Source organism: Rhincodon typus, chromosome 9 (assembly GCF_021869965.1).
Source record: "Rhincodon typus isolate 14 chromosome 9, sRhiTyp1.1, whole genome shotgun sequence".
NCBI lineage: Eukaryota > Metazoa > Chordata > Chondrichthyes > Orectolobiformes > Rhincodontidae > Rhincodon > Rhincodon typus.
The window spans coordinates 36,149,630-36,175,229 of NC_063340.1; the positions used below are offsets into that span (position 1 = coordinate 36,149,630).

Below are 25,600 nucleotides of genomic sequence, written 5' to 3' on the forward strand. Positions count from 1 at the left end.
CAGGGATTCTATGATATTTACCATGCCTCAGTTCAAACTTAAATTTTTACAACCAGAAGCATCCAATGCCAGGCATTTGCATTTTACAACATAAAAAGTGGCAGTTTGGCACACTGGTCCTTTAACTGCACTGTCACCAGTATATAGCTCCTCACTTGTTTCATATATGTCCGTAGTGTATTCTTGGCGGACTTCAATGGTAGTACCCTTAACTTCTCCCTGTGTACCAATTCAGAATCAGAGACACCACTGTCCCTGTATCTTTACTGTCTTTCTATCTTTACTGTCTTCCCCTCTATTTTGGGAAGAATCCAGAATTGATCAGCATCACCCCGTACTGACAGTATGTTTAACAGGAACTCCACTGTCTTTGGGCTTTCCGCTTCTCCTGCAGACCCTCCTGATTTCCGGTCTACTCTCTGGCTGGCAGTATCTACCTTATGCCTTGCCCTCTAACTCATTTCTTTTAAACATCCCTTCTCTTGCTTGAGCTGTACCCAGCCATTTCAGACGATATGGCCCACTCACTTACACCTGCAGCACTGGGCTTCTCACATCCAACATGTCTACTCCTTGTGGCCATTCTTGACACATAGAATACTGCCAATGGTTGGTATTGCATTTTGCTGCAGCTCAGCATTGTCAGCCAACTGTGTTGCTTCGCTGGTGGCCAATTCCATCGAGGTAACAATTTCAAAAGCTGCCTTGAAATCCAGGTCTCTCCTTGTTAGTAGCTTCCATTCGATGGCTTTATGTCAGAGGCCACAAACAAAACGGTCCCACAGGACATCTTGGAGGGATCCTCTGAATTCGCAGTGTTCTGCTAACCTCTTTAAGGCAGCCACAAATTGGGCAATGACTCTCCTTTGTACAGAACCCATTAATTAAACCAGAACTGTTCTGTGATCATCAGTGGCTAGAATGAGAAATAATTTCCTAACATTTTCCATAGCATTTGAAATGTCTTCTCCACGTGTTTCTCTGGTTGTACCAGGCTCCTTAAAATTGTAAAAGTCTTGCTCCCAACGGCAATTAAGAAAACCGATACCATGATGTCCTCAGCCATTTTGTTCACCTTTAATAATGAATTTAAATGTTTGTGTATAAAGTCAAATTTTCTGACTCTTCATCAAATCGTCCCATCGCCAACCGCTTGCCATTTTGCTTTCCCACCAAGGGACGTTTTTCACACCACTCGAGTCTGGTAATCATTCATAGCCCGAGTCCCCTCGGTGAACATTTCTATGTCGATCACTCTCACACCCTCTGTACCAGTACACTGTTCCTCACTGGCGTCACCCGCAGCCTGAGTCCCCTCATGACCACTCTCCATGACAGCCCCGGTAGCGTACTCTGTTCTTCAGCCATCAGTCCAAATCCCCTCATGACTGCCGCTTTTGGCCCGATCCATAGTGAGTACCTTCTTTCCTGGCATCCGTGCAGTCTAAGTCCCCTCGTAACCATTTCCCTTGACGTTGATTCCTTAATCCCACGCTGAAATTCCTAAAGTCCAGGTGACATCTCCTCCAAACAAAAAAAAATGGCATTTGCACACAGTTTGTGGGTCAGACCAACACTTGTCGCCAGTTGTTAAGTTTATAACTCACTGGGAACTAGGTATTATACATGGAGGGAAGCACAGGTTTAACTCTGAATAGGAACACTTTATTTATTGTGAGGCGGATTAGCACATGACTTCAGTTATTATGATGCTTATGGTAACATCAAAGTTACCAAATTCATATTCGAAATGGCCCATTTGCTGTTGTATTTCTTGTTCTGAACGGGCATTTTCGACACTGTCATAACATCTATATTGCACTTCACTAATGTCTCGAGCCTTGTGACAGTGTTAGTGTCCTACCTCTAGACCAGAAGGCCTAGGTTCAAGAACTTTTTTGCTTGGAAATAGATCATAACAGATTGATTAATGAAAAAACAGGCTCCTGATGTTGCTCCCAATGAGAAAGCAGAAGATCTGAAGCCTCAGCTTTGCCCCAGGAGAGGTGAGTGCTGTTGAGGAAGTAAAAGCTTTCTAGATTAAATGAATTGTGAATTAGAAAGAATAAAAAGGGTCAGGGGGTTGACAGCTCCTGTGTGACCAGTGGTGCTGTGGCCTTCTTTGTCCACATTTTCCTTTTAGGCAAGAAATTGAGCCCCTGGGTGGCTGCAGGGAGATAGTGTCCATAAAGCTGGTAGGTTCCTCAGGAAGTCAGGAGCTGTAAAATGACCTAGTATAGATTTTTGAAAATGCAAATTAGTTCTAATCCTTCTTGAAACAGCAACTGACCTATCTTGCACCCTTTCTTTAGAAAGCTTCCCTAGCATTAGCACACCTTTGGAGACTTATTCCAACACAGCGAGTATTTTAATTGGTGATAGTAAAGGGGTTATGGTTGGATTCTCTCTTATTGGAGATGGTCTTTATCTGGACTTAAAATGAAACAAATGTTCTTTGCCATTTAATTGACTCAAGCCTGAATCTTGTTCACACTTTACTGCATTTGAAAAGCAGATTGATGAGATGCAAATGGTACTGACCAACATGCAATCATCAGTCGATAACCCACTTTAGACATAATGATGGAGGGAAGGTCATTGATGAAGCAGCTGCAGATGTTTGGGGCAAGGACACTATCCGGAGGAACTCCTGCAGTGATGTCCTATGGGTGAGAGGATTGACCTCCAACAGCCCCAACTCTTCCTTTGAGCAATATATGACTCCAATTAGCAGAGAGCTTTCCCCGTTCCGATTCCCACTGACTCCAGTTTTGCTGAGGCTTCTTGATGCTACACTCATTGAGTGCTGCCTTGATCACATTTCACCTCTGGAATTCAACTCTTTGCCCATTTTGAACAAAGGCTATAAAGAAGTCAGGAGCCGAGTGTCCCAAACTGAGTGTCAGTCAGCAGGTTATTGTTGAATAAGTGCTTTACAACAGAACTGTCGACAACATTTTCTGTCACTTTGCTGATGACTGGAGCAGACTTATGGGACAGTCTGGGTATATCCTGTACACAAAAGCAGTCCTGTTTTGTGTACAGGATATACCCGGGCAATCTTTCATATTGTTTAACCGATGCTAGTGTTGTAGACGTACTGGACCTGATCAGCTAAGGATGCAGCTAGTTATGGAACTTCAGTACTACTAGCAGAATTTTGTCAGGACCTTTGGCTTTCGCAGTGTCTTCAGCTGTTTCTTAATGTCACATAGTGGAAGGTTGACACCAATGATACTGTGAATCTCAGAGTGGGCCTTGGTATACAAGTATTCCAGTGTTGTAGCATCATCAAGTTGACATCTCATTTTTTAGAAATGCCTGGTGCTGCTCCTGAAGTGCCCTCCTTCATTCCTCACACTGTTAAAATGACCAGATACAGGAAGGTTAGGAGGTGTTCTGCAAAGCAGTCACCAAGTCAGCGTTTGGTTTCCCCAGCGTAAAGTAGGCCACATTGGGTGAAGTGAATACAATACATAAGATTGAAGGTGGTACGGAGTGAAATGCTGCTGCACCTGTTTAGGCCCTTAGATGCTGAGAAGGAAGGAGATGAAGGGGCAGGCATTGCACCTTCTACAGTTACATGGAAAAGTGCCGTGGAAAGGGAGGGGTGGTGTTGGAGGTCGCAGAATGGGCTGGGGTGTCCTAGAGGGAACAATCCCTGCAAAATGCAGACAGGAGAGTGAGAGGAAGATATATTTGATGGTAGTGTTCTGCTGGAGTTGTCTGAAATGGTGGAGAATGCTCCTTTGAATGTGGAGGTTGGTTAGGTGAAAAGTGAGAGCAAGGGGGACCCGATCACGCTGTTGAGTGATGGGAAGGGGCAAGGGCGGAAGCACGGGTGATAGGTCGGATGTAGTTGAGGGCCCTGTCAACCACAATGGGGGGGAAACCACGGTCATGGAAGAAGGAAGCCATGTCAGCAATGCTGCTTTGTAAGTTCCTGCAAGGATTCGATCCCATTCCCCCAGTTCCTTCACCTACGTCATGTCTGTTCAGATGCCACCAACACCATTCCCCCCTTCCGACAGTACCTTCCCATGTAACTACAGAAGGTACAACACCTGTCCCTACACCTTCTCCCTGCTCACTGTCCAAGGGCCTAAACAATCTTTCCAGGTGAAGCAGCATTTCACCTGTACCACCTCCAATCTTGTGTATTGTATTCGCCGCACCTAATGTGGCCTACTCTACATTGGGGAAACTAAACCTAGACTGGGTGACCGCCTTGCAGAGCCCCTTTGGTCCATGCACAAGCATGACCCCGACCTTCCCAGTAGCTGGTCATTTTAACACAGCATCCTGCTACATGCCCACTTGTTTGTCCTTGGCATACTGTAATGCTCCAGTGAATCAAAGCACAAACTGGAGGAGCAACATCTCAGCTTCAAACCAGGCAGCTTACAAACTTCTGGGCTCAACATAGAGTTCAACAGCTTCAAATTGCAAACCCATTCCTTCCCTTTCTTTTAGCTTTGCTTGTTACATTCTCTGAAACCTTTTCTCCCCACCTCCCCATCCCAGTGGGACTGCCTGTTCTTTCCGGACTGGCGTTAGACACACCATTGTTCTGCCATTCTCATATTCCAATCACTTAATCTGAACTATCAGCATCCCTTCTCCCCCAGCTCTTCAACCCTCCCTACCCGACTTATGCATAAGTGCTGTCCCCTCCACTCTTCACTTCAGCTCTGATGAAGAGCCATCTAGACTTGAAACCTTAGCTGGCTTTCTCTCCATGGATGCTGCCTGACCCGTTGTGATCTCCAGCATTTTTTGTTGTCAGAACTTAACCTCCCTTCAAGAGTTCTTATGCTTCCTCAATGAATCTGTAGATTGCACATGACCATCGTAACATACAAACATACTGGGAGCAGAAGTAGGCCATTTGGTCCTTCAGGCCTGCTCTGCTGTTCTCTAAAAACATGGCTGATCTGTTTATGTTTTGATCTCCATATTCCCATCTGATCCCAATAATCTTCAATTCCCTTGCTAAACAAAAGTCTATTTGCCTCCACCTTAAAAATATTCAATTGCTCCATTTCATATTTTCTGAGAAAGGGAGTCCCAGATTTGCTCATCTCTGCCCTAAAAAGGACCACATCTAATTTTTAAAGTGTCTCCAAGGTCTGGACTCACCTACAAGAGGAAACAATGCACTTACGGCTAGCAAAAATCAGATTGGTCTGAACTCAGGATTAATTTGAAGCTGTCCAGTTGAGTTTGGATTTTCTGCCTGCATGATTCACACAATACCTTGCTCTCCTTATTGACAAAATTAGGATCGGCCAGAAATGAGTGTTGAACTTCCAAATGTTGGTCCTGTCCACCGTTTTTAAAGGCTTCCAGGGTAGGCCTGGACTCAAAAATCCATTCTCTAAATTCTCATCCTACAAATTCCTTCTAAAAAAATACATTTCTATTAAAGGCACTGCAATGCAAGTGGGAGTGTGTAATTAGAGTGTTCCAAAGTAAAAATAAAATCTGATTTACTTAATGTGCATTAATTGAAAACCTTTCCTTGAATACCATCTGCAGCTTTGCAGCCCAGGAATTCTTGGTGTATTGTGAAATGAGCCTAGACCACCCGAGAATTTTGCAGTCTCTTCTTTTGCATTGGCTGTATGAATGTAATGTATAAACAGAAACTTGCCTAAGGGAACTTCGGCTCAGAGATCCTTATTATTGTTCAAAGAACCGTCAACATGGTTGTTAACCACATCACTACAACGTCATCAATTAAGAATATGAGCTCATGTCACAATATCCATTCTGTTCATTTTGCTTGAAGTGTGGCTACTGCATGGGTTCATAGTTTATGAACAAAATAGAATCTCAGAAAATAGGTTATGACAGGAAATCAATTGTGAAGCCTTTGACATTGTATGATTTGAATTCAAGAATTTTAAAAGATTTAATCTGAGTTAAATTGACAACGAACGGATTATTTATTCCTGTACTATAGCTCTTCATTCTATTTAAGGTTTTACAGTAAAATACTTTGCTTCCAGTAATTTATCCTTGTAGAACCACCCAAAACAGGTCATTCAGTTCAATGTTATTTTTGACTCATTGTTGCTGTGTACAAAGTCACACGCAGCAACAAACACTGAACAGCAAATAATTTGTTTTCTCAGACACATTGCAAAGCATTCATGACCTCTTAATTTTTTTGATAAAATATACAAGTCATTGACATTGTACAACAAACAAGGCTGTGGTATTTGCACCCATCTTTAGCCAGAATTAAGGAGTGGCTGATCCATGTCAGCTTCACCTTGAGATCACCAGTATCACTCCATATGATATCAGGAAATGGCAGAAGGCATTGGATTCTTTGAAGGATATGGACTGTAGCGAGATTATGGCAACAGCGCTAAAGTCTTTCCTGGAGAACTAGCCACACGCGTGCCTAAGCTGTTTTTAGTACAGGTACAAGGCTGGCATGTAGCCGAAAATGTGGACAAATGCTGAGAAAAACTGAGTTAATGGTTCAGGTCCACTTATTTTCTACTTGCTCTATTTTGAGTTTGTTGAAGTTCTAGGTTATTTACAGTTGCTGCAGGTGGTGTAGTGCTGCATATAGAAAAGGCACTGGCTGTAATGCTGAGGGCTTAGGGCATGTTGCTTGCTCCAAGTTATTAGGACTACCTTAACAGCTGACCTGTGGTACAAGAAGAAAATGGAAGGCCTGGTTGAGGTTTGTGCCACCTCAGTGATACTGTACGACAGATGTCTGGACTGACTGGCAACAGAAAGGGCACTGGCAGAGTGGCAAGTGTGGTGCGCAACTGCTGTCATGACATGAGCGAACAGCAGTATCTCCAGTGAATATAAAACTGCTGAGCATCAAACTTCTTGACCCAGAACTAAACAAGGTCATCCTCCAAGGCCAACTACAAACATTTTCAAAGAAAGCCAGTAGCTCCACTATCCATCCTTCAAGGTCTGGACAGAAGAATTGGGACAGGCAAAGGCACTGTCATTCAGTTTGGTTCCTCCAGGGCTGCTTAACTCTTGACCTCATTTCAGCCTTGATCCAAACATGGGCAAAGGAGCTAAATTCCAGAGATGACATTCAATGACATTAAGGCAGCATTTGATCAACACTGAAATTAAGGAGCCCTTGCAAAATTAGAGACAACAGGGATCAGTGAAAACTCTCCATTGCTTGGAATCATACCTAGCACAAAAGGAAGATGGCATGGTTGTTGAAGGTCAATGACCTCAGTCCCAATCATTGCAGTATTTCTCTCCATTATTAGGCCAGAAGTGAGGATGTTGGCTGATGGTTGCACAGGTCCTTTGATATTGAGAGTCTGTGTTCAAATGCAACAATACCTGAATAATCCAGGCTAGGGCTGATAAATTTCAAGTCACATTCATGCCAGTAATGACCACCTTCAATAAGAGATTGTCTAACCATCACCCTTTGACATTCAGTGACATTACATTACTGAACCCCACTATCAACATCTTGGATTACCATTGACCAGAAAGTAAACTGTATTAGCCATATAAATACAGTGGTTACAAGAGCAGGTTAGAACTCGGAATCTTGCACCGAGTAATTCACTTCCTGACTACCCAAAGTCTGTTCACTATCTATAAAGGCACAAGTCAGGAATGTGATGGAATACTCCCCATTTGCCTGAATGAGTGCAGCTTCAACAACACTCAAGAAACTTGACACCATCCAGGACAAAGCAGTCTACTTGACTTACACCACATACATAAACAGCGTATGCTCACAAAAAAGACCCTGAACTACCCGTTGCCTGCCACTTCAATGCACCACCTTGCTCCCTGGCCAACATCTCTGTCTCTGGCCTGCTACAGTGTTCCAGTGAAGCCCAACGCAAACTGGAGGAACAACACCTCATTTTCTGCTTGGGGACCCTACAGCCCTCCGGACTCAATATTGAGTTCAATAATTTTAGGGCCTAAACTCTCCCATGTCCCAGCCCCCTACCCCATACACCAGGCCTTGTCACCACATAGCCTGCCATTACACACCCCTTGTTATTAGTCACTAACAGTTCCCATTAACAACTATTCACCCTCCCAGCCTGATCGTTAGCAACTCCTTTGTCTGTCCAACTGTCTTTTTCTCTCTTTGGGCTCTATCCTAGCGTTTACTCCCTACCCCACCCACCTCCCTATTTTCTGCATATAAACTGACGTTTTCCCAGCCACCATCAGTTCCGAGGAAGGGTCACCGGACCGGAAACGTTAACTCTGTTTTCTCCTCCACAGATGCTGCCAGACCTGCTGAGCTTTTCCAGCAACTTTGTTTTTGTTCCCGATTTACAGCATCTGCAGTTCTTTTGGTTTTTATTAAGTTTAACATTCTTGTTTCTGACCCAAATTTCTCACTCTCAAACTAAATGCTAAATTCTACCATGTTATGGTCACTGCTCCATAGACAATATTTTGTTTAGAGGTCGTACATCACATGTCACCAAATCTAAAACAGTCAGATCTTGGGCTGGATCCACAACATAGTATCTATCCCAGCAAACTATTCCAAATACACTATGAATTCTTCTTTGTGGCTACTTCTGCCAACTTCATTTTGCCAGCTACATGAAGATTAATGTCATTCATAATTAGGTACAGCCTTTTTTATATGCCCTCATTATCTCCAGATTTATTCTCTCACTACAGAACAGCTACTGATAGTATTCTATGGGATACTCCCAACAGTGTCATCTTCCCCTTGTTATTTCTTACCGCCACCCATATAGATAATATATTATCTAATCCAAGATCATTTCTTGCTCATATAATATTTTCATCTTGTACTAACAAAGCCACCTCGGTCTGTCCTTTCGAATGGTTACATATCCCTGAATATTTAGTTCCCAGCTTCAATCTCCTCATAATGATGTCGCCATAATGCCTGTAAGATCATTCCCATTAAATTCTATTTATGCCATTAATTCATTCATTTTGTTTTATTTATGCCTTCAAGATGTCCTTATTGAAAAATTCAGAAGTCACATGACACCAACAGATGTATTTGAAATCACAAGCTTTTGGAGTACTGCTCGTTTGTCAGGACTTCGCCTGCTTGTGATTTCAAATAAACTTGTTGGACTCTAACCTGGTGTTGTGGGACTTCTGATTTCAGTCCAACACCAGCACCTCCACATCCTTATTGAATGGAAGATATCTCGCATATAGTTATTTATGGAGTTTCAAATAGGAGAATTGTTCCTGAATCCTTTGGTTATGGTCCTGCTGATAGTTGTCCTCCCGCTTCACCTCATCCTTCTTTCAGAGCATGCTCAGTTCTGTATGATCTCTGTTTCTTACTTCTATAAGAGTACTGCGCCCATTTCTGTGGTCAATTGATTTGTGCCAAACCATGAAGTCATAAAAAACTGCTTCATCACTTGCCACTCCACTTCTTGTAGTTGTTGCAACTTAAAACGAACATAGAAAGCTGTAAACATGGATAGTATTGAAACAACAGCCAAAGACAATAAGCTAGCAACTAACCTATTAAGTAGCTGATGATCACATTAAATAGTACTGGTAAGAATCCTTCCAACTGCCTAACCACCTAAGTTGAGTGAGGCTAAGACTGAGCATTAAACTGGAGACTTCAGTTCCAAAATGGCATTGCTGCAATGTTGCATGTTGATTAACACATGAACTGCTTGTTCATCCACTTTCTATTCACTGTGTGCATGCTAATACCCTTATCAAAATGGCTTCTGGCAGAATTCACTCCAAAAATGTGCAAGAGCTGCATAAATGTCAGTTTGGAGATCCAAGAGCACTAGTTTTGCCCAAGTTTTATTTCCTCACCTCTAATTACAGTGTGTCTAAATTTGCACAGACAGAGTTATATTGTATATTGTATTATTTCTGTACTAATATTTGTGAATTAGTGTCTTAAAATACCAGATGTCAATACATACTGATGTTTTGTGAACCTCTATGCCGACACAAATTATATCACAACTAATTTTTTTTCCAATGTAATTTTTGTTCTGATTTGGAAATATCTGTTAATGGTTTTGTAGTTTATGCATAAACCATTTTTCATACCCTCTTCATAATGCTTTGCAGTCTGCTCTTCAAACCTTTATTGATCATTGTCATGGCATCAGTACGAGGTTTGGGGACAACTGCAATGAAATAAGACACTGGTTGAGGTCATATAATTTTCGATAATTCATGATCTAGGTTCAGCACTGAAAAAGTGGGAATATGATTGTTTCAAACAGTTAATATCCTTGAATGTTTTATATAGCCCATAACTTAAGTTTGGGACTTCTATTCACAGATTTCAACTCAGTTTGCAAAAGGTAGGTACAAACATCAGCCCCAGACACTTCTTGGCGTCAATAACACGACCCTTAAATTGTGTAAGTGATGCATTCTTATTATTTAACTATGCAAAATTTCACTTTTGAACATAACCAAGTATCAAAGTTGCACATTCTCCCCGTGTCAGCGTGGGTTTCCGCCGGGTACTCCGGTTTCCTCCCACAGTCCAAAGATGTGCAGGTTAGGTGGATTGGCCATTCCAAATTGCCCATTCCGCCCAGGGATGTTTAGGTTAGGTGGGTTAGACATGGGAAAATGCAGGGGTGGGGGAATGGGTCTGCGTGGCATGCTCTTTGGAGGGGCGGTGTGGACTTGTTGGGCCGAATGGCCTGTTTCCACACTGTTGGGAGTCTATGATTCTACAAAGTGTAGAGCAAGAAATTTGAAAGCAACCATTTTTGAAATGTCATGCTTGCACGATACATGAATAAAAAAGACCTGAGAAGCGCTGGATATTGAACCATGGGCCTCACGATCATATCAATGGCTAAAGGAGGTAGCCATTAATGTTTGATCAGTGTTACCATCATAGAGACCAATGGGTTTGTGATCATGGACCTCAAAGTCTGAAGTTTTGGGGTGGAACTGCGATCTGTAGCCAATTTCTGAGTTAGAGGCTTATATTCCAACATTAACTTTCCAAATGTTTGATGCTTTCATGTGTAGTTTGCAATGTAATGGTTTGAAGGAGGGATGGTCAGTGATAGCTTTATCCCTTAGAATCACAGAATTTCACTACCTCTCTGTGGGGATTTCTCAGGACTCTCTCCAATTGATAAAACATTACTTTGTAACTCTCTTGTGCACATCTCTCTTCTCTGCATCCTACCCTTTTGAGAGACCCTCAGGAGAACTTCTCTTCTGAGTGTCCACTGATCCCACCTGTAATGATGCTGTGGCTGTAAGAGATTATTTTGTCCTTTTTTTTGAAAAAAAAAAGGAGGTTCACAGATAGAGGTAGTGAGCTGTCTACTGGGAAAGCCAGTAAACAGCTTGTGAGTCCTTGGGTTTTTTTAAAAAAATGTTTGAACAATAGAAGCAGCCTAGTTGGGAATGGCCAGTTCTCACAGACCAGGATTTCTAGTTTTTTTCAGCTTTAGGTTTAGCTTTAAGCTATTTCTGCTGGAGTCTCAGCAGGGCAGAAGCTACCAGAGTTTTGAAGATGTAGAAGTTGTCTTTTCCCTCTCTCGGTTACAGCTAGAAGCTGAGGTTTCTCACTGCTGCTGGGTTCCCTGTGAGGCAAATCTATTTTTCTGAATTTGCCTTTTTGCCAAGAGTGTGTTTATGGGACGTTATCATATTGGAACATTTAGCTAGTAATAGTTACTGTATTTATTATTCTGTTAAGTTTTTGAATAGAGTTAAATTATTCCAAGTTGTTTCTTTTGGTGTATTTTAACTACAGTGTTTTCATAAATTGTATTTTGCCTAAAGTCAAGTAGTTTGTCCATCGAATTGCATGTGGAACACAGCCCATTACATTTACCTTTAAAATAAGAAAAAGTTAGGATCTAGCCTACCTTCTTAAAATATATTGAGGGGGTCTGGTCTAGTCTATAAGGAAAACTGCACGTCACCACCGTGGATGGTGATTTCCTTCCTCATCTTATGTACTGTCAAGGGAATGATGATGCCTTGCCTCCTGCCACTGTCATCTGAAAGTCTCCAGATCTCTAAAGCATTTTCCAGAGTGACCTGGCAAATCATGTGTAGCCTTCACAGAGATTGAGTAATCTGAATTTCAAACACCCTAATGAAGCACCTCAACCTCACAGGTCCCAGAGAATCCATGCTGCAATCAGAATCAAATACATTCAAATCTCTTTAATGGAATTGAAAATTGCTTCATTACCATGTGCTAATGATATTAAAAGCTAAACTAATCGTCAATACATCTATGTTAATTATTGTTCTGGCTTCAATGAGTAAGTTACAAGAGGCCAAGCCTTTTGTAACCTGGAAGTTGGCAAATTGAAGCTTGTTCAATTTCCTTCATTTTTCTTCCTACCCAATGCCAGGCCACCCATTCCTGTGGATTAAAGAGGCGATGGAATCATTTAAATGTGAGGATGGAAGTGTTAGAAAGTAAGTGTAAATTCAGATACTTTGGGTTCTTCTGTGACAGTAGTAGAGTGGATCCTTCTTACCAAAATGTGACATAGACAGTAGGGATGTTGTGCATTTAGACATGATTCTCTACATGTTTCTTAAGTTAGGTATGTTCAAACAATCAAAATCAGATTTCTTGGCAGTGGCATCATCCAGCAGAGTCAGAAATAAAGGCACAACTAGACCAGTAATGTTTCTGCTATATAGTTGTATTTTATGATTTTCACAAAGGAAGGTCATGTTTTAATGATTAAAATAAACGATGGAGAATTAGGAACTAATCACAGGCATGTGATTAAAAATAAATTATAATTGCTATCAATAGCTTGACAGAATGGCAAAGTGCACTTTCAAGTCAACAGCATCATGAACAGGCAGTTTATATTTTGTAAAGTACATACCATGCTGGAACAATTTTGTCACTTCTAGAATATATGGTCTGCAAAATGGAAAATAATTCAAAGTTAAATATAAGATCATAAAAATAGTTAGTGGCCGTATCAAGTGATAACTAACAAGTTGTACATAGCATCATGAATCACAATAGAAAATTTCAAGCAATTCACGAACCTCATCCAAATTCAAAGGTAACACTGAAAAACTATGCACTGGTACCCATCTGATTGCAATGTCCATTGAGATAAACAAGATACAAAGTTTAGAACAAAAAAAAAATCCTGGCCATTAGCTTGTAGATCAAGATGGACACAGGTACCAACTTCACAATCACAGAACAATTACAGCAAAGTTGGAGGTGACTCAGCTTGTTGTGTTTGCATCAGGTCTCTTAATGCACCAGGTCTCCCGCATATTGTCCTGATTCAAATTACCATCTAATTCTCTTCTGAATGCATCAATTGGATTTGTCTCCACCACACTCAGATAGAGCATTCCAGACACTCATGACTTGCTGAATGAAAAAGCTTTTCCTTATATAATTTTTGGTTCTTTTACAAGTTACTTTAGGTCCTTACCTTCTCATTCTCAAACTTTTCATGAGTCGTAATATTTCTCCCTTTTGTATTTTACCCAGGCCTCTCATGACTTTGAATATCTGTATTGGATCTCCTCTCAGCAATTCTCGCTCTTCAAAGAAAATAGTTTCAATTTCTTCAATCTAACTTCATAACCGAAATTCCTTATGGTTTTGGAGTAGATTTGTAGCTCGGGTTGTGTGTGTTGAGGTTGGTTGGCTCGCCGAGCTGGTTTCTTGTTTCGCAGACTGTGCTGGGTAACATCCTCAGTGCAGCCTCCGATGAAGCATCGGTGTGTTCTCCCACCTGGTTTTTAAACTGTGGGGTCCGTTGAGATGGATTGCCTCATTTCCGGCTTTCCTTCGTAGTGGAGTGTATATGGGGTCGAGTTCAATATGTTTATTAATAGCATGCTTCGTGGAGTGCCAGGCTTCTAGGTATTCTCGTGTCTGTCTCTGCCTAGTTTGTCCCAGTCGACATGATGGTTCTCCTTGTCCATGTGGATACAGATGAGCGAGTACTGGTTGTGTCTTTTTGTAGCCAATTCCTCATTCCTGAAACCATTCTTGTAAACATGTTCTGCGCTGTCTCCACTCCCTTCAGATCTATGCTAACGGCTGGCACCCAGAAGTGAATGCAATACTCCAGCTGAGGGCAAACTAGTGTCAAGCAGTTCAATAAAATATCTCTGTTCCTGTATTCTAAGATCCCATTTGTCATCATCATCAGTGGTCCTTTGCAGATGGGGATGACTGTTTTCCACTCTCAGGGTGAGTCCATAGGAGGCTGTACAGACTGATGAGACTACCTCAGGCTCTACTACAGAAAGAAGGTGGTTGCGAGAAGGGGTTGGTGGGTGGATCGCTGTGGCAGCGTACACCTTACACTGTTTTCGCTTGGCTTCCACCTTTTCCCAATGGCTTAGGAATACCACTGAATTGCTTCCTCTGTCCACCTGGGGTTTAAACTGCCATTTTGAATCTGGGAGTAGAGCATGTGCTTGAGGGGGTTGGGGTGTCTTGTATCAGTCATGTGGATGATGATGTGCTCAGTCCATGGTAGCCAATCAAGGCTGACCAGTGCCTCAATGCTGGAGATGTTGGCCTAGTCGAGAATGCTGTTGTTGGTATATCTTTCTTCCCAGCGGATTTGCAAGATCTTGCACAGGCAGCATTCATGTTACTGCTCCAGCACCTTGAGGTGTCTGCTGTGAAGCCTATGACATCGTGTGCTTTATTAACCGAACCTGTCAAATTTTCCTGTAATCTTTAATATTTAGTCATACATACATGCAGGTCCCTCTGCTCCTGCATACCCTTTCAAATTGTATTCTTTATTAGATATGGTCTTCTTTTAAATTGCTCGAACGAAAAATCTCACTCTCTGTATTGAACTTTGCTTGCCACTTGTCCACTCACTCCACCAACCTTTTGAAGCTTTACACTGCCTTATTTAGTTTACAAATGCTTCCAAAGTTTCATTCAAATTTGAGGTGAGAGTGACAACTCTTGATATCGAGGCCACGTTTGACCAAATGTGGCATCAAGGTGCCCTAGGAAAACTGCAGTTAATTGGAATCAGAGGAAAACTCTCCACTGGTCGAAGTCATACCTGGCACATGGGAAGATGGTTGTGATTGTTGGAAGTCAGTCATCTCAGCTCCAAAACATCTCTGCAGGAATTCCTCAGGGTAGTGTCCTAGGCCCAACCATCTTTAGCTGCTTTATCAATGATCTCTCCTCCATCATAAGCTCAGAAGTGGGGATGTTCACCGATGACTGCACAACGTTCAGCACATTTCGTGATTTCTCAGGTACCAAAGCAGTCCAATTTAAATGCAACAAGATCTTGACAATATCCAGGCTTTGGCTGAAAAATGATAAGGAACATTCACGCCACAAAAGTGCAGGCAATGACAATCACCAATAAGAGATGAGCCAACTATTGCCCCTTGACATTCAGTGATGTCATCAACACTGAATCCCCCACTATCAACATCCTGGGAGTTACCATTGACCAGAAACTGAACAGGACTTGCTATATAAATGTAGTAGCCAAAAGAGCAGTTCAGAGGCTAGGAACACCACATTGAGTAACCTTCCTAACTCTACAGAGTCGCAAGCCAGGAGTATGATGGAATACTTCCCACTTGCCCGAATGAGTGCAACTTCAACAATATTCAAGATGCCTGACACCATCCAAAGCAAAGCATCCACTTGTTCGGCACCACATCCACAAACATCAACTCTCTTCACCTCCAGCACTCAGTAACAGTAGTATGTACCATCTTTAAAATGCACTGCAGAAATTTGCTAAATCCTTAAGCAGCACCTTCCAAACACATGACCAATTCCATTTAGAAGGACAAGGACAGCAGATATATGGGAACACATTCACCCGCAAGCCGCTCACCAACATGACTTAGAAAAATATCGTCATTCCTTCACTGTCAATGGGACCAAATCCTGGAATTGCCTCCCTAACAACATTGTGGGTTTACCTACAGCACATGGAGTGCAGTGGTTCAAGAAGCTCACCACCACCTTCTCAATGGCTATGAGGGATAGACAATAAATGCTGACACAGCAGCGATGCCTATGTCTCACAAATGAATAAATCAAAATCTTCTGAAAATTTTGCAATTTTTTTTTCTGAACCAAAGGTCTGGATCATTAATATATATCAAATGAACTCCAGTGCAAACCTTTCTCCAGTCTGAACAGCATTCATCAATCATTATTCTGTTTCCTATCATTCAGCTAATTTTGTATCACATTGCTGCTATGTTGCAATCAAGTTTAATTTTGCTTTTAGGTCTCCTGTGTAGCACTATATGAAACACTCTCCAGAAAATCACGTACACTGCATCAAAAGCACTGCCCTCATTAACCTTTTCTTTAACCTTCAGAAGGCATGTTTTTATAGAGTGATTACTACCTGGAATGTGTCTCAAGTTCCAGCAGTTTTGCCACTGAAATTTTTCACAAAACAGCTGGATACCATGGTAGGAAAACCTTCATCTTCCTTCATGGTAGGTTGGTTTTCCTTAGGGTGGGGGATTTCAAGACTAGGGGACAGATTAAGGTGAGAGGAGAAAGATTTAAAAAAGACATGAACGGCAATTTTGTTTTAAAACAGAGTGGTTCATGTGTGGGAGGAACTTCCAGAGCAAGTGTTGGATGCTGGTACAGTCACAACGTTTAAAAGACATTTAGATAAGTACATGAATAAGAAATGTTGAGGGATATGGGTCAAATTCAGGCCAGGTGAGACTAGTTTAGTTTGGGATTATGGTCAGCACGGATTGGTTGCACCAAAGGGTCTGTTTACATGCTGTCTATAAACTATATGGGCCATCGATCACTATTTGCATTTTACATTGTAAATGGCACTTAATGAAATCTCATTGTTTAAATAAATCTTATTATAAACTATAATTATATCAAATGTTTCTTGCAGCCATCAAGCACTACGTTAAAATCAGAGGGGAAACTTGATAAAATGAAATTTATCAGAACTAATCTGGTAACTCCAGTTGTCGATAAATTCCCACACACTATGTTTACTGGTTACAACATGTAGATCAGTGAACAGAATAGTAATTTTGAAATAAGAAGCTGAAAATGCTCTAAGATACAAAAGTATACAAAATTTTAGACATTTATTCCCACTTTCCCTTGTCTGTCGGGTTTACTCTGAATATCAATAATCCAGGCAGTTCTAACGAGAATTTACCCAACGCTCTTTATTAAAGCAAAGTACTCTAGAAAAACCACTGTAAAGGGCTTACCCCTATAATGCTAACAATCAGAAAAGTGAACCATTTTATGTGAACTTGTCTGAAGATCACACCAGAACAACTGATCAGCTCACTCCACCTCAACTTAAATTTTTACTGTGAAGCAAGCTGCTTTTATACTTCTTTCATGCAAAATGGCTGCATGATTACAAGCCTTTGACACTATTCAGTCTCCAGAAAATAATCGATTTGACAACTGGCAAACATCATGTATCTGTCTTCCACATCAGTTTTACCAATTAATTAAGATGTGTTTACGTCTCCTTGAAAAGACGCTCATCTCTTGCCTTTATTGAATTTTAAAACAAAACTTTGCCTGTGCTTGCTGTTCACCACTTGTATGTCATCCAATCAACTGCATAGTTAGATAGCACAATTCCATTGCAATCACAGATTCAGCTGATAAACAGTCCACATCACAGAGTTATTGTGTCTGTTTTAAACAATAATTCAGCTTTTCCAGAGTAACTGTGACGTTTCAGTCCATTACTGCTCGAGTTACAAGGCTTGATGTAAACAAATACATACATTCCTTCAGCCTAACACAAACATTTTAAGAACTCTTGACCTTGCTAATCATTAAGTTATCGCCAAGTTTTGTACGTGTTCTCCTTCTCACTTCATTCTAATTTAATTTATTTAGGCTCACCCAGCAAATTTGAAGTTAATATCTACACAACTTTAGCAAGTAGGCTGGCTTTCAAAACGTATCACAGCTACACTATCTCTTACAGAGGTAAAGTTTATCAGTAAGTGTGCCTGAATCTCCAACCTATAACTTCATAATTAGTTAATCAATTATCATTCAATTGTCATCACATACACAGCTTCTGTTATAAACTAGATAAAAATAAATATCTCCCCACTATTCCTCCATGATCTGTCACAAATAGAATGTACATATTTCCTTTTACTGCCTATGATCACCATGTTTGCATACAAGATCTTGCATTTTCTTACCTGTAGAATTATAGAATCCCTACAATGTGAAAGCAGGCCATTTGGACCATTGATTTCACACTGACCCTCCAAAGAGCATCCTACCCAGACCCATTCCCCTACCCTACCCTATCCCTCCACTTTTCATTGCTAATTTACCTTGCCTGCACACTATAGACAGTTAAGACTGGCCAATCCACCTGATTTGCACATGTTTGGACTATGGGAGGAAACCAGAGCATCTGGGAGGAAACCCACACAGACACAGAATGTGCAAACTCCACACTGGCAGTCGCCCAAGGCTGAGCTCGAACCTGGGATTCTTGCACCGTAAGGCAGCTGTGCTCACCACTGAACCACTCTGCTGCCCCAAAGTTAGTGAGTATTCCAATTAAATAATTGCAGCAGACATTTTGAAAATTTAAATATAAAGAAGGTTATTTAATATCATGCATTTATCTAATTTTAAAGTACAAATCTCAGTCACTCAACTCAACACACTCTCATACAAAAGATATATATACAGATGAAGGCAATATATTCCATGCACATAATTATCTGTCTCAGTAGCTTCTTCGATGAACTAAATTTGAAGTGAAAATCTTGTAAAGCGAAGGATGGCTGTGAGTGTCTTGAAATCAAATTTCCAGGAGGTCAGTTTTTAGTTGAACCTAAAATTGGAACAGCTTTAGGAGTCTGTCTGTCTGTTAGGATCTCTGACTTCCAAGATTTTGTTATTTATTACTTTGCCTACTTAAATCACCAGCAATTAATTCATTAGCTTCTGATGGAACTCTCTCTGCAAGCAGCTCTCATCATGTGACTGAAACAAATTTAAATCCTTTTTCAAAACAATGATTGGTGTGTATATTGATTCCATTCATGTCAAATGACAACGTGGCATCTTGAGATTCACCATAGTTTGGTTAGGGTAAGTGTTGTAATGCAACAGCAGAATGCTGGATTCTTTCACAATCATTCTATACTACGATATTACTTTTTGTCCATTGTGAAACACAGACCAAAAGATGGAATTCTGTTTTTGTTTTGTTGATCCATCCTGAAATAAAGGAATGCAAAACTTCTCTGGATGGCTGTGAATATTTATCTCGATATTAACTTGAGACTTAGCACTGTCTAGTGCTCAAAATATCAAAAATGATATGATTTGCAGTGAGCATTTTAATAGTCTGATGGGATCCAGTTTGTACGGTATTGATTAAAAGTTTATACTATCTGAGACATGACAACAATGAAATGTGCAGATGTTGGTAACTCCATTAGCACAGTGCTGCTGCCTGAAACTCACGTAATCATTTCAGAATGAGACACCTTAATCTGCCATTTGTAAAATTCCTTATATTCTGGACACATACCAGTTTGAAAAATTTTGTCTGGCAAACTGGTAAACAAGTAAATTAATTAACTACAGCTAGGATAGCGGTGGGTGCCTGGTACAGTTTCTGTTAGTCACCATGCTCCTTGCATTAAGTGCTCTGGTGGGAAGAGAAGAAAATGTGGTAACTCCTTGCCTCAGCTTCTTGACTCCTATCAGATAAATACATAGCATGTAGGCAGCAGATTTAGCTTTCCTTACTCTGTAACACTCAGCTACACAGCAGACTTGTTCATCTGTTGCCTTTTCTATTTTGATACTAGGAAAAAATCAAAACGATTGCGGTGATCAAAGTGGGATGGGAGAGAGGAACTTAGTAAGTCAAATAGTGTGGTTTTAACCTACTGTAAAGGGGACAGGCTGTTCGAGCTTCTGATCATCTGCAGTACATTCTGTCCTTATTCAAATAGTCAGAAAACAATGACCACAGATATGCCTCACTGTTAATACCAGCGTGTATTTCCTAGGACCTGAGCAGAAACATAGGACTGAATCTTGATATTTTTTGGCTAAATGCAAGTTGCATAACATTTGATATCACACTGTGATTATCACCATGAGGCCGAGCCAGTTCTCGCTGTACCTTACCAAACCAGCCACGTTAATTGTGATTTCAGCCCTTGTGGCAAGGATCACTTCCTATCTCCAGTTTATCTTGCCATGTGACATTCACACAGGAACTTGCAGCTTAGCACGTGTCCTCCATTAGACCAGCATCTCTTGGGGCCATGCCATCTTTTAACACCGACTGCTCACATGCAGGAGTGCTGCCATTGGAAAGCTGTACTACTGTGTCAGGATTCAGGACATACTGCAGAAAAGGGGAACCTGGTGAGATGCTCATGGACAGGAATCCTCTTCCCAAAGGACAATCAGAGGAAGCCACCACACCATACCAGCCTATTCAGAGATCGCCACCTCAAGGGTCAGTTGACCTGGGAAACAGTGCAGGGAGAAAGGATATGATCTTCTCCACTCTGCCAGGTTAACTGAAACACTGTATTTTCTATTGCCTCTACCTGTCTATTTCACTGCACCTACCTCCCACCAACACTTATGTTCTGATACGTCTTCTCACTTCACTCGCTCACTCTCGTTATTCCCCCATACTCTCACACCACTAACCCTGCATGACCTTCACATTGCCTCCTCACTCCCTCAGAACTCATCAACACTTTTTCTTCACACATACCAGCACAAACAACAATGCCACCTACTTGCATCTTACTTATTTGGCCCCTTTGTGTCATTACAGGCGAAAACAACTCATAACAGAGTGATGTGATACCACACATCCTTTCTGGGTGGAGTACTGGACCACCTCATAGTCACCCCATCCTAGGAAAGGATTCTTGCTCTAGCAGTGACAGGGACCACTCCTGCAAGGATGCAGAGACGTGACCCGACACCTGAGTGAGTCACACTTATCATCCTTCTGCAACAGCCCCATTAAGCAGGTAAACACCATGACTAGCTAGTGGTTACAACACCTTCTCCTCTTATGTCTTATAAGTGGATGAATCCTCCTAAGCTCTAGCAAATGTCCTACAGAGGACAGTTCCTTGACCTTCCCAGATCATTGTGGGGAAGCAAAGGAGGGGCCATCATCTGCCTTCTGGAGGCCCGGAAACATGGATGAGGACACCTCACTAGGCTCTGTGAGGTCACCCACTGAGTTTCACAGTGCTGACAGGTAAGGGAGAAACACCCCAGGCCACTGAGAGTCTCAGGACTCCGGAGACCAGGCACCTGCTGAGCCCCCAGCAGTAGATAACCCTGTGGTCTTGGCTATGAAGGACTTTGTGCAGATGCTCAGGGAGATGCACATGTGGCAGACAGGGGTATAGGATGCAGTGGCCCTCATTTCTGAGAATCTGGGGTGATGCAGCTAGTCCAGCAAATCAACCAGATTCTGCAGCATTGCAGCAGCTCCTGCAATTGTCTGGTCAGCCTCCAGGGACAAGTTGGCATTGAGACACTGGCCCATCAGGAACTGCTGGAGAGTCAACAACAACTGCACTCTATCGCTCCATGCAGTGGGTGTCATGACTGAAGGCAGGCCGAGAGTGGGAAAGGGGAACTTAGACATTAGTCCAGGTATTTCCCCTCACATGGAGCTACAAACAGGCCCTACGACAATCTCCACGAAAATCAGGATGCTGCAGAGGTAGCTGGGCTCTCCAACTCCAAGCTGCCTGCCTCCTTCGATGTTGGAAGTTCCAGCTGAGAAGAGTCAAGTTGGCTATTAACAGGTCCAGGCAGCGGGCTGTGGAGGGGGTCAGATCTGTTGACTGTCTCCCCCTCTTTCATGGTTACGTTCATGCCCAGATGTCCGTGTTGCCCACCAATGCGCTCGCTGCCTTTAGAGGGAGGTGGGCACCACAGGGGTTACAGTGGTTTATTTCCCCTTCTAACTCCATTTTGATTTAACCCCTTTCCACTCTCCCTACATCTCCCTCATCTGCATTGCCTTTAATGGGCTTTTCATGTAAAGTATTCAGTTGTTAACGTTGGTGATGTCCTGGTGGTGGTTGATAGAAGGGGGAAAAATGCCACAGTCGATTTGCTGATGGAAAAATAAAACACATTCAGTTGTGTTTGATAATACTTCTGGATATAAAGCAAGAGCAAAACAAAAAAGGATAAAAAAAGAGAACGGTCAATTGCAGGAAGTCCCTTGGCATATCTTGCCTGTCTAGTCCTAATGCAATCTCATCAATACCACCCAGTCCAGTGGGGTTGCTTCGAGTCTGCCATTAACAGCATGTCTACTGTTATGGTCCTTTTCTCTCTGAATGAGCTTACTTATGGCCTCTCTCGTGCTTCTCTTTATCAGGGTTATAAAACTCAAGCGAGCAAACACCTTAAAAATTCTCTCTAGACGGCTTACTGTTCACGTACCTAAAATTACATGAATCTTGTAAATGCTGTTTTAATTCACTGTTTGAAATTATTTTCTCATCCTTTTAAAAAAAAAAAAAAAGGCCGGACAATCACAAAACAAAACTAAAATCCATTTTCCTCCAATATAGTACCCACATTCCCAAATGTTAATACAATATGAACATCCAACACACAGTAGCTCCATGAACGTCTAACAAGATGACGGCATTCATTCTCCCATCCTTCTGCCGGGATCCTTGCTCCTGCATTTTAGCCAGCCAGCCTAGACTGCTGCCACTAATTTTGTGATGCTACAATCTGAAGACCTGTTTATGCCTCGAGTTGCTTGAAATCTCCTACAGGGCCATTTACAGTGTGCCCCACTGAAAGTCAGCAGCCTTCCACCAACCAAGCTTTAGCCACTGGACTAATAATGAGAGAGCTAACACTTGGCCAGGCAAAGGCACATGGAAGACAAACATTGAGGACATCTACCAGTTGACTTCCAGATGGAATATTGATTTTTTTATAAAATGAAATTGATATGTTTGTTTTGTAGTGCATCGGGGGTTGTATCATAGAAACTGGAATCAAATGAGGCATTCACGGACCATCTGTCCAGAAAGTAGATATGCTGACTCCCTGCTCCCTTCCTACTCCTTCACCTTTCCTCGTCCTTAGGTACTCACTGCAGCCAGTCAGCAAAGGTTGTAACTTCTTGACGGGCAGGTTGGGGGACCAGCAAATGACCATGAATTGGGACACATAGCCCATTGAGCACTTGAGGGTCTTGCAGAGTCTCCGAGGCAAGAAAAGCTCCACTTCAGTGCCTCAGTAGTCTGCTGGTAATGTTTCTTTTTGTATTCATGCTGGTCCTGGAAGACCAAGATGAACCAGGTGTAAAGCAATAGTCCTTGTTGAAAAGCAATCCCTCCCTGTTTGATGCAGTGGTTGAATGATTGATGCAAGAGTGGACTAGCATAAAATGAAAGTATCATGATGACTGCCGAGGCGATGTGCTGAGCACAATCAAACCCTAACTGTGCATTCAGTGAATTGTAGCCTTAAAATAAAATGTGCATTGTAATGCAGTGCCCAGAATGCCACACATGTGCAATAACCAGTGCCCTGAACCATGCTGAAGTTCATTATCATGGCCATGCCACATATGGATTAGGTGAGATTGGGATATCTAGTTGGCGCAGATGAGTTGGACTGAAGGGTCTGTTTCCGTGCTGTGTGACTCTATGGCTCTATGTTACAGGAGTCACCAGCTCCAGACTAGATGGATCCTATTGCATAGACATTCACTGTCATGGTTACTTTCACAAGCATTACCAGTGCAGTCCTTACCCTACTTTGAGGCTTTAGATCTGGCTGCAAGAGATAGCAGAGTTCTTCAGCATGTCCACTACCAATCACAAGTGATGCATTTACCGCTCCCTGATTAAGTGGAATAAGACAGGTGCTCCTGAAAGACTTCATTTGTTAAGGTTTCCTGCTGAAAACCTATTTCCCCCTCCTCCTCCCAGTATTTTTTGCCTGTAAATTTCCCTCTCACTCTACAGATCTGGCGAAACTGCAACTATTGTATCCTTGACTAAGACGTGTGTACAGAGTGTGTAACAAGTGGGGTCTTCCCCATGTGTAGCAGCACTCTGCAGATTTCACCAACTGTGAACAACTCGTTCAAACACACAGTACTTCCATAAACTGAAAGAAAAATCAGCAGGGAGCAAACAGTAATTAAAGTGTAAGTTGACAGCATTCACCACATCTAACCTAGAAGCACAACAGCCCAATTTTGCAGCCACAGTATTCCTTCATAATGACATTGAGTCCACTTGAAATTCCTTCTTCCCCATCAGTGAGTTGCTCCTTAACACCAGAAATGAGCACTTGGCTTCTCATAGGGTTAGGGGCCCAGCCATCAAAATGGTTCAGACTTTGCAGACATGATATCAGGCATATAGCTCAATAGCTCAGCCTAACAGATGCAAATTTGGTGCCAGTTAAAACGGAGTAGAAAGAAAGATGAAACAGATGTGACAAGTAAAAGGGTTAGAGTAATATAAAACAAACTAAAGGGGTTTACAAAGAATGGAAGACACAGAATAATTAATATAAAAATGCAATTAAATATATTGTATAATATCTGGCCTGGTGTTATGAGAAAGTAAACAAGAAAAATTTCAATATCTCAGTTTTAACAACTGTTCAACTTTCACTGATGTTCTAAGCACTGACAACAGCATGGAGATAAGATCTAATCTGCATAATTTCATGAGCAACATCACAAAAGTCCTAAGGTATTTTATATATAATCCAGAGAACAGTTCAGAGCACCACTGGACAGTTTATTTCACCAATCACCCAAGTTTCTAATTGGTGAAAAAGTTTACAAGCACCGCCCAACAGAGGCAACCTATAGTTTTCATTATAAAATGGATGATTGTGTTTTTACTAAAGTTTTCTGAATAATCTTGCATGTGCTATTTCCCACTTGTATAGGTAAATTATACCTAATTGTCTTCATTGTATTCCAGTGCTTTCTGTATTAAAAAGTAAGTTAGTAGGAAAGTTACATTAATAATGAAGTAAGATTTTTTGTAAATAATCATCATCCATGGCATAGTGATTAAAATAGAAGCATTACATTTCAAAAAGGTTTGACTAATGCTAATACTTGGTTTATATGTGACAAATTGAACCACCCTTGTGGATATGATATTTTTATCGCAATTATTACATTCTCTAATCTGATTAAAATGTCAGTGACAGTTCGCACTTTTTCAATCAAATACTCTTATATACAAGGGAGTCTACAAGGATTTGACTTCAGGAAGATGTTCCAAACAAGGGATTAGATATTAATACCTTACTTGTAGGACAGCAGAATATCTATCTTCATGAAGTCAAACATCTTTGATCGGATTACCACATCACTTAATAAGGTATTGGGCAATTAAAATTTATAGGAAGTGTGTTGTTATTTTGGAATGTCTAACTCTGACAAAGTTGAGTTTGAGCACAACCACTGGTCCAGGTGCAAGTTGCATTAAATATTGTGCCCAGTTGAGAATTGCTTTTCTGCTCCGTTTTCCTTCATTCATCGACATATCACCAATGTGAAATCTATCAAAACCAATGCAATCAGGC

The 25,600-nt window shown here is 41.5% G+C and overlaps 1 protein-coding gene across 1 annotated transcript in view; it reads right to left on the minus strand.

The window, feature by feature from the left end:
- Window positions 1-2,143: 2,143 nt before the first annotated feature.
- The window catches only part of si:zfos-1056e6.1 (uncharacterized protein LOC107988029 homolog), a 75,021-nt gene continuing 51,564 nt past the window's right edge, over window positions 2,144-25,600 (minus strand). The window contains exons 5-7 of the mRNA XM_048600598.1: window positions 12,852-12,889; window positions 10,060-10,139; window positions 2,144-2,231 (exon numbers count right to left, since the gene is read on the minus strand). Of these exons, the coding sequence (XP_048456555.1) occupies window positions 2,205-2,231; window positions 10,060-10,139; window positions 12,852-12,889 (145 nt within the window). The 3' untranslated portion in view covers window positions 2,144-2,204. The remainder of the gene's footprint in view (window positions 2,232-10,059; window positions 10,140-12,851; window positions 12,890-25,600) is intronic.